Consider the following 8,944-nt stretch of genomic DNA (forward strand, 5'->3'; position numbering starts at 1 on the left):
GTAGTCATGGGGTTCATGAAGCGAGAAGAGAAAGTGAGAGTCTGGGAAAGAAGAGGAGATGAAGAAGATGAAGCCTACCTGTTGAGATGAAGAAAAGGATTCGGAGTGAGAACAACACCATCGAGATGATGTTGTCAGATTGAGAATTGAGCAACACTTCTGTCGTAGTGAGGTTGTTGTTGGAGATGAGGCTGAACTTCAAGCCATCGAAGGTACAGAGAGCTAGGGTTAGGTTTCTCTCTCAAAATCTTTCTTTGTTCACTCTTCCACGAGTTTTTGGGGTTAAATGGTGGTTTTTCTTCAATTCTTTTTTATTGGCCTCCTCAGCAATCAAAAGGCTCACGCTTCAGTGAGTGTGGCGTCAACGACATTCATACGGGTGCCTGATAAGCGCCTTAGGCCCAAAGGTGTTCACCTTTTGGGTTCTCCGCCTTTTTACCAATGCCTTTGGGCATTTTCAGGATGCCATGCCCCATAGAGTCATGCCTCAATACTGCCTTTCAAAACACTACTTTTGCATAGTGAGTGCCAAAGGCTGAGAAAGAAAAAAACACAATAAAAAGAAAAAAGGCCTTTAAACCCTGGACCAATGATGAATGGTTCTGAGAAACAACTCTTTCTGCAACTGATCAGAATGCCCCTCGGTCCCCTCTTCCCTCAAGACTATCTATCGTGGTCTCCCAAATGCACCCAAAATAAGAAAAGATGGGCAAACCTCCATTCCTGCCTTCATTGCTTTTTCACCCTTTAACCATGCCTACCCAGCAGAAGCACTTTGACCAAGCACAGAACACCCAAAGAACTCTGAAGAGAGTAAAAGATCCCAATGCAGACAAGCTTTGCTACACTGAATAAGAATGTGGTTCATGAACTTGTTTCTAGTTTGACATAAACATCTGTAAACCAAAGGCCATTCTTAAGTGATTCTTGAATATGCAGAGGTATTGTAAATGTTACATGTAAGTCCTTGATGATGTTTACTGACTTCTATCTAAATTCTATCCAGAATTGCTGAACCTGTCTTTCGTGTGCACATGAAAACATACTTTGCTTTGCTTTATTATTTTGAAATGTCCAACCATGTTTCTTGAAGTTTTTCGTTGTCACCTCCATTCCACTTTCTTCAATGTTTTGTACTTTTAATTCCTGAACTCCTAATTGGTCATCATAGGATGGGAAATCATGCCTCCCATAGACATCCCAGAAATATAGGGTTCCGTTGATAATGGGAATACTAATGTTATATCTATTATACTACCATTTGTTAATTTGCTAATTAGTAAATGGTGTGCAGGATTACATACATCGAGTGGGAAGAACTGCTCATGCAGGAAGATCTGGGGTCGCAATCTCACTAGTGAACCAGTACGAGTTGGAGTGGTACATACAGATAGAGAAGCTTATTGGTAGGCACCTTTCTACATTTGGTATGCATTCTGGTGGGTAATGTCCCAAAGACTAACATTTTATGCATGTTCCAGGGAAAAAGTTACCTGAGTTTCCTGCTCAAGAAGAGGAAGTTCTGCTACTCTTGGAGCGTGTCACAGAGGCAAAAAGAATATCCCAGATGGTAGTTCTTTTTTCTAACTTCTTGTTTTTCTATTATCTTAGATTAGCCTCTTGACCTTTTTCCATTCATGAATGATTAACTTAAAGAGTGCTTGAGGCGGCACTTGGCAAGTGCTGCAGTGGTTTCTGGAAAAGCTGTGCTTAATGACCTCTCTGGCATTTCAAGTAAATTAATTGTGATGTACGCTTTATAAGGCTGCCAGATCCATGCACTAATAATGGTTTTTATGAAACCTCTATAATGGCGTGAACATGTGGTAATAGTTAGTCCATTCTTGCTTCTGAATGGTAACATTATAGAGGAATATAATGATAGAAAAAAAGTATTCACAAAAATATATCTACCTCTAAAGCCATGATCATCTGGTTGGGGTGAGGCTTTTTTGGTTGATTGTGAAATTATTTGTTTCAGATACAACATTAAAAGTAGAAAATGGTGTTATTACAAGTTCTATTAATCACTATGAAGGCAAATTAGAATTGAAAGAGTGAGATTATATGAAACCCAAATATGGGTTGACTTGTGTATCCTATTATTTACTGGTACTACCACTTAAAATCAGTCATTTGCAGTGCTTTTATCAATTGCCTATTGAGTTGTATGTTGGACATGGTTTCCATTGAAGTTTGTATTTAGTATTTTCAAGTTATTAAAATACTGATTCAATGGCCAAAATATCTTACTAGACCTGTTCTTTAAGCCATCTCATCTTTCCTCCACCCAAAAATAATCTCTCGTAGTCTCATGAAATATAGGAAGAATTGAAAGAAATTTTTCCTAAAACTTGTGGGTCGCTCTGATACTATATTCATTTTGCTAGTCTGGAATGGATTGTAGGCCTACATCTTAATAGCTTAAACTTGTAGGAAAGTTGGTGGCTTAACATAGTATCGGAGTTCTGTTTAAGTGTCTCAAGTTAGAGTCTCTTCTACTGTTTATTCCCTCATCTACCTATGACACATGGATACATGTATGGCGGCCACGCATGAGTATACATTGGGGATTCATATTGTAGCAACTTAAGTTTTTAAGAAAGTTGGTGCCTTAACACACTTCAATGTTAGTTTGTGCCACAAATTGTGAGGGAGGGTGTTAGCTTGTTATACAGTGTGGGCCCATGCCTAACAACTTAAGCTTTTACAAAAGTTGGTTGCTTAACACATTAATGTTGTTTAGTTTGTGCAACAAGTCAGTGCTTGGGATTTCATGGATTGTCCTCCTGAAAATTTTGGTATTGCATTTATCAGCTGGGAAAATACAGGGAGAGGTCCTACAGTTGTATGCTATTTGATGATGATATGGGTTTAATGGATGAAACTAAATTTGGGTAAAACGTCACCTACTTTATAGGTTCCTCCTAAAGGTTATTTTCTCATTAACTAGTCTCCTTAGTCATGTAGCTCTTATTTACTTGCTTTCAAGTGACCTCCCCTGTATGGCTGTTTTTAGGTCTATGACTTCTTGTAAAAGTAAGTGAAGCAGAATATTTACCTTTCGATAGGCAATTAATTGTAGAAGTTTGAAAAAGGATATTGTAGCACTTTGGTTTTTCCTTTTTATCAGATTCTGTGTACTTTCTTCTGGTGAGATTGTACAATTCTCTTGATTATGTGTGAAAATAATATCTCTTTCTTTTTTTCTTCCATCCTTCATATTCCTTTGATTATCTTTTATCTTGTTCCTAATCTTCATTTTTAATCTGCACTCCATCTAATCATTAACTTGATGCCCTCCTAATTTATATAAGACGTCCCTATTCATTATATTTTGTATATGACCCCAAACCTACTTATACCCTCTTCTTTGAAGTAAAGCAGCTTCATTCCTAATTTGAAGGGGCTGCCCTACATCAATTCCTCTGTCCTATGAACCAGACATATTCAGCTAAAGGGTTCTCTAAGGAATCAACTTGAAGATTGGGAACTGTACCTTAACTTGATCTGGTGTTGCTAAAAAGTGAGACAAATAAGCACATTCTTGCTTTTCCTTCCTTGAAACTTGTTCCTCTGCTAAACAATTCTGTGGCCTGCAACTTGAAGGTTCCTCAACAGGATCCCATCTTTTGCTTGCAATTGTTTCATTTCCTCCAAACCTAGAGGTTTTTCTTTATACTCAATTATTTCTTAAGTGGGGTCCTAATGGTGCCACCATCCAGCTTGAAACCAAATCTTTCTCCACACAAAATCCCATGAAATTTTCCTCTCATTTCTAGGTACCAACTTTGGTACAAAGACTGAGTATATGGAGCAGGCGGGAAGATTGACAAGAGAGATTCTCTTAAGAGTCTTATTTTTAAAGTGTTTTGAGAGATAACCCAAAATTCAAGATGATTCAGAACTCGCTACAACCAATTCTGGAATTGAAGTGACATTGAGTGGTGCAGCTAGGTGGAGGTCTAAGATGTTGAAAAATGAGGGATTTATCACTTGCAAATCTGATGCAACCTGAATACTAGATATCTCCCTGCCCTTTATCTTCAACGTTTTAATGATGCAAATGGGTTTGGTTTAGTGGGGTTTTCTCAGTTTCAGAAACTTTTTACCCCTTGAATTCACTTCATTATATAAGTTGTACCATGTTTCTAAAAGATTCTTTCTATGAGGAAGAGTGAGGAGCCTAAAATGTCCAGGGAAATTGGGCAAGCAGAGGGTCTCTCAAGTGGAAATGCCTTGGAAGAATATTCTTAAAGAAACCAGAACTTTCCACTTCTTTCATTGTAACCTATGGGCTGATTTATAAGGTCTCCTTTCTTTGCAGCCAGTGGCCTTTTTACCAAAAAAAAAAAAAAAAAACATGGTGTTTCCCTGCAGAGCACTGGCCCTAGCCACCTCTCAATTCAGCTATGTTAGATTTCCAGTGTCTGGTTTCCTTGCTTGGCTGCTTCTAACTATAGCCATCAAACCACAATTCTCGAATCAACCTATATTTTAGGCTTCCCTAGCTATAGTCCTGATTCAAGGAGATGCTAACCATTTGGGTGTTGCATAACCATGAATCTTCAAGGAAAGTGTAGGAGATTAGGTGTATTCTTGGCTCAACGGAGACATCTTCAGGCTACCACCCTCTTGAAGAGGTGTGAAGAGTTCAGCATCAAAAGTATAATTTATGCGGTGAGTAGGTGGCATGATCCTCCTGGGGTGGATGTTGTAGGGACTTCTTGGAGAGTAGAGGTGATCATTGATACCCTTTTGATTGGGTGAGATGGTGTCAAGTGAAGGTGGGGAAGTGATGCTCCTAACTCGGCATGATGGGGAGTGACATCCCGTTGTAGTGTGTTGAGAGTGAATTCTCATTCATTCACTTTACTACTAGAGAGCTTTTTCATCAGATGTATCATGATAGGGGTTATGAGTTTCTTCCATCCTCAAATTAGCAGAAGAATCTCTTAGCATATGCCATGGGTAAGCATCGAGGAGCTCCAACTTTTATCTGAGTGCGGGGCATCTGTATGAAGATGCCATGATGTCTTAGTGCTGAAGAAGATAGAGAGACCATGGTTGTGGGGTAATGAAAGGGTAATGAAATAACTAATAATTTGATCTTTGGGAAGACATTTATATGTTTTTAGTCTTGCATGCCAAAATGGACAGCTGGCAACATGTTGGTTCATTTGTTGTTGGTACTCAGGCATCATTAAACCTTAACCTAATATGCCAAAAATTAAGAACACAAGTAAGATTAATATGTATTTGCATCAAACATGCACAAAGGATTTCTCCTCTAAAAGGATTGGAACGAAGGAAAGTGTACAACTCTTGATTCCTGCTAGATTCACAACCCTGTGTAGGAGTTTTGGCAGTTAAGAGTGTTACCTGTGACTTATGTTGTGATAGGCCATAAGAAAGCCATCGATGCATATATTTTTATTTTAGTTCTTCTATCCGATCGGTGGTTAACCTTTTACAAACCTATAGTGAATATTCTCCCGAGGAAGAACAATATCATTGTTTGTTTGTGGTGGTACAATTGTTATTATCGATTATTGTTATTGCCCTGAACTACAAAATAAGCTTTTTTTATGTTTTCATTTCGTCTGTTAATTCAACTCAATTGATTGGACTTTGTAGAAAATAAAAGAGACAGGAGGCAAGAAGAAGAGAAGGGGAGGAGATGAAGGAGAGGAAGAAATTGACAGATATTTAGCTTCAAAGAATGGGAAGTCATCCAAGAAGTTGAAGAAACGCTGATTGTTGTACTATCCTCCAATTTTGTTGTGTTCATATTAACTATGAGTATGTTTTCCTGGTGTACTAAATTTCAGCCAAGCTGTGGTATAGTGATTTTAATTATTTCTTGTAGTTGACCAAAGGAAAAAAAAAGAACAAACCAGAAAAAATTCTTTGCCCTGTTTATTGAGACATTAATTATTTCAAGACCATAATGGAATGACACTGTAGTTAAGCAGGTTCAGGGATTGAGTGAAGAAGTTGATCGCAGGGGCTGTGGTTAAATAATTTCTTTCATGTTCAGAAATGTAGTGGCAGATTGAATGTGAGACCATTTTCAGGATCCTGCAGTGTGTATCAAAACTCTGTTAGCTCTTCTGGTTATTTTTGAAAATATCTTTAATTTATTCTTAAAATAGTTTGTTTTTTAGAATGAATCCTACCACAACAGTTTGGTCAAATGTTTATCAAACATGTCTTTTAATTTAGAAAACTACTTTTTGTTTTCAAGACTATGAAACTGTTTACCAAGCACCTTCTCAGTTATCATATATTTTTTATTTTAAAAACAAGTTTTATAAAACATGACTAAATAGGTTCATGTTTTTCTTTAATTTTTTTAAAATTGATGAAAACAACTTTTATTTATTCTTTAAAAATTATTTTTTATTTTATTTTAGTTTTAAAAATTATTTTCAAAGAATAACTTTAAAAATAATTTAAACAGCACAATGATTTTTATTTACTTTGTTTTCAACTTGTCCAAACACACTGTTGACCAAGATCCAATATTCTAAATCCAAGACGAGAGTCTTCCCATCTCACGTGGCATTCACTACAACTGATAAATTCTATGTCAAAAATTTTACCACGTGTCATCTCTCTAGTGGCCGACAGGATCCACATTCATTGGAAAATCTTAGAGGATAAGGTATATATGTAGCTGAAGCATCTACTTCCACTGCTTCCAACCTTATCTTCTTCCATGGCCGTTTCCACTTCCATCTCGACCAGCAATTGTAGACAACCCCACAAACTCAAACTCACCTTCACTTCAACATGTAAACTCCTCCCTATTTTCTCTCTTCCTTGCTCAAATTCTCGCTATCTCTTCGTCAACAACTCCTCATACTCCTCCCCCATTGTGGCTGAGGAATCTACTCATGATCATCATCTTCCTGTCATTGAATTAGACGTCGAGCTCCCGGATTTGACACCTAAAGATGAGAATTTGAATGATTTCTTATGTGGGTTGTTCAGAGATCCTAGAAGTGAAGAGCTGGCGTTTGACTACTACCAGAAAGTGAAAGAAAGGCCTGAATTTAGGCCTGACAAGGAAACCTTAGAGCGTATAATCAGGTACTTGATCAGGTCCAAGAAATGGGGTTTGAGTTTGTTAGTCTTTGAAGATTTTAAGAGTTTTGATGCACAGCTTGATGGTGATATTTGTTGTAGATTAATTAGTAGTTGCATTAGGGCTAGAAAATTCAGAATTACAGAAAGTCTTCTCGAAGTTTTTAGTTATAATGATGATGTCGCTCTCTTGGTCTTCAATTCAGCAATGGGGGGGTATAACAAGCTCCATATGTTCAGTAGCACAATTGCAGTGTATGATCGAATGAAGTCTGCTGGAGTTGTTCCGAATTCGGAGTCTTATTATAGGATAATGGAAGCTTACATTAAAATTCGAGATTATGAGAAAGTTGTCACATTGTTTCAAGAATTTGAAAGTAGGAAGATCGATTCGTCGCCTTTTTCCACTCAAATTTATAGAATTCTATGTGAGTCACTAGGGAAAATGGGGCGAGCTTTTGAAGCTCTGGAGTTCTTCAGAGATATGACAAAGAAGGGGATCTTGGAGGATTCTGCGGTTTACTCTTCTTTGATTTGTTCATTTGCAAGTATTCGAGAAGTGAAGGTAGCAGAAGAGCTGTTCAGAGAAGCAGAGGAGAAGAAAATTTTGAGGGATCCCGAGGTGTTTCTGAAACTTGTGTTGATGTATGTTGAAGAAGGGCTTATGGAGAGGACGCTTGAGATCGTTAAGGCCATGAAGAATGTGGAAATCCGGGTTTCTGATTGCATATTTTGTGCTATAGTTAATGGCTTCGCCAAGAAGAGAGGGCTCAGGGCTGCAGCCAAAGTCTATGATGAGCTGATCTTGCAGGGCTGTGAACCAGGACAAGTGACCTACGCTTCAATCATAAATGTCTATTGTCGTATGGAGCTCTACTCAAAAGCAGAAATGGTGTTTTCAGAAATGGAAAAGAAGGGGTTCAATAAATGCGTGGTGGCCTATTCTAGCATGGTGGTTATGTATGGAAAAACCGGTAGGCTGAGGGAGGCGATGAGGCTGGTCGCGAAGATGAAAGAAAGAGGATGCGAGCCCAATGTATGGGTTTACAACTCGCTCATGGACATGCACGGGAGAGTCAAGAATTTGAGGCAAGTGGAGAAGCTATGGAAGGAGATGAAGCGAAAGAAGGTGGTTCCTGATAGAGTGAGCTACACTAGTGTTATAAGCGCTTACAGCAAGGCAGGAGATTTTGAAACCTGCATGAGATTTTACCACGAATTTAGGATGAATGGAGGTGTCATCGACAGGGTTATTGCTGGGATCATGGTTGGGATTTTCTCCAAGAGTGGTCGGGTGGATGAGTTGGTTAAGCTTTTGCAGGATATGAAGACAGAAGGAACCGGGCTAGATGAGAGGCTGTATAGATCAGCCTTGAATGCTTTGAGGGACGCGGGGCTGCAAATGCAAGCAAGATGGTTGCAAGAGAGCTTCGACACAACGTAGAAGGCCTAAAGGGTCACCCAAAGAGACACCAAACTTGTTGCTCAGTGATGGGAGCCAAGGTTGAATGACACTTGACACCTGCTGCTGGATCTTTGTTTGGCTCTGGGTTCTGTAATTACCCTCTTAGAGTCTACTTCATTATATGTCTCTTACCATTGAAACCAGGATATATACTGGCAGGCAGTGGCTGTACTGTCACATGAGTAAGGCCATGGCCATTGTGATGATGGCTCTTGATTCATTCAAAGCCACAACCCCCAGTTGCTTTATTAGTACAATCTTATTCTTCTGTATCCTCCTGTAATTGGAAAGGCTGCAATAGTATTCCATTTTTTGTAAGATCATACTGGAAAGGGTTGGTCTTTTCAAAACGTTTTGAAGATATGTAAGTGTCAGTTGGGGTTTGACAAA

At 38.6% G+C, this 8,944-nt stretch overlaps 1 protein-coding gene and 1 pseudogene across 1 annotated transcript; both read left to right on the top strand.

The window, feature by feature from the left end:
* Positions 1-5,988, top strand: part of LOC100254591 (DEAD-box ATP-dependent RNA helicase 10-like) — a 32,572-nt pseudogene extending 26,584 nt beyond the window's left edge.
* A 715-nt stretch (positions 5,989-6,703) lies between these two features.
* Positions 6,704-8,944, top strand: LOC100256233 (pentatricopeptide repeat-containing protein At5g13770, chloroplastic). The gene has a single exon (XM_002269495.4). The coding sequence runs from the start codon at positions 6,722-6,724 to the stop codon at positions 8,531-8,533; it is 1,812 nt and encodes a 603-aa protein (XP_002269531.1). The 5' UTR covers positions 6,704-6,721; the 3' UTR covers positions 8,534-8,944.

This window comes from Vitis vinifera, chromosome 1 (assembly GCF_030704535.1).
Source record: "Vitis vinifera cultivar Pinot Noir 40024 chromosome 1, ASM3070453v1".
Classification (NCBI taxonomy): Eukaryota; Viridiplantae; Streptophyta; class Magnoliopsida; order Vitales; family Vitaceae; genus Vitis; species Vitis vinifera.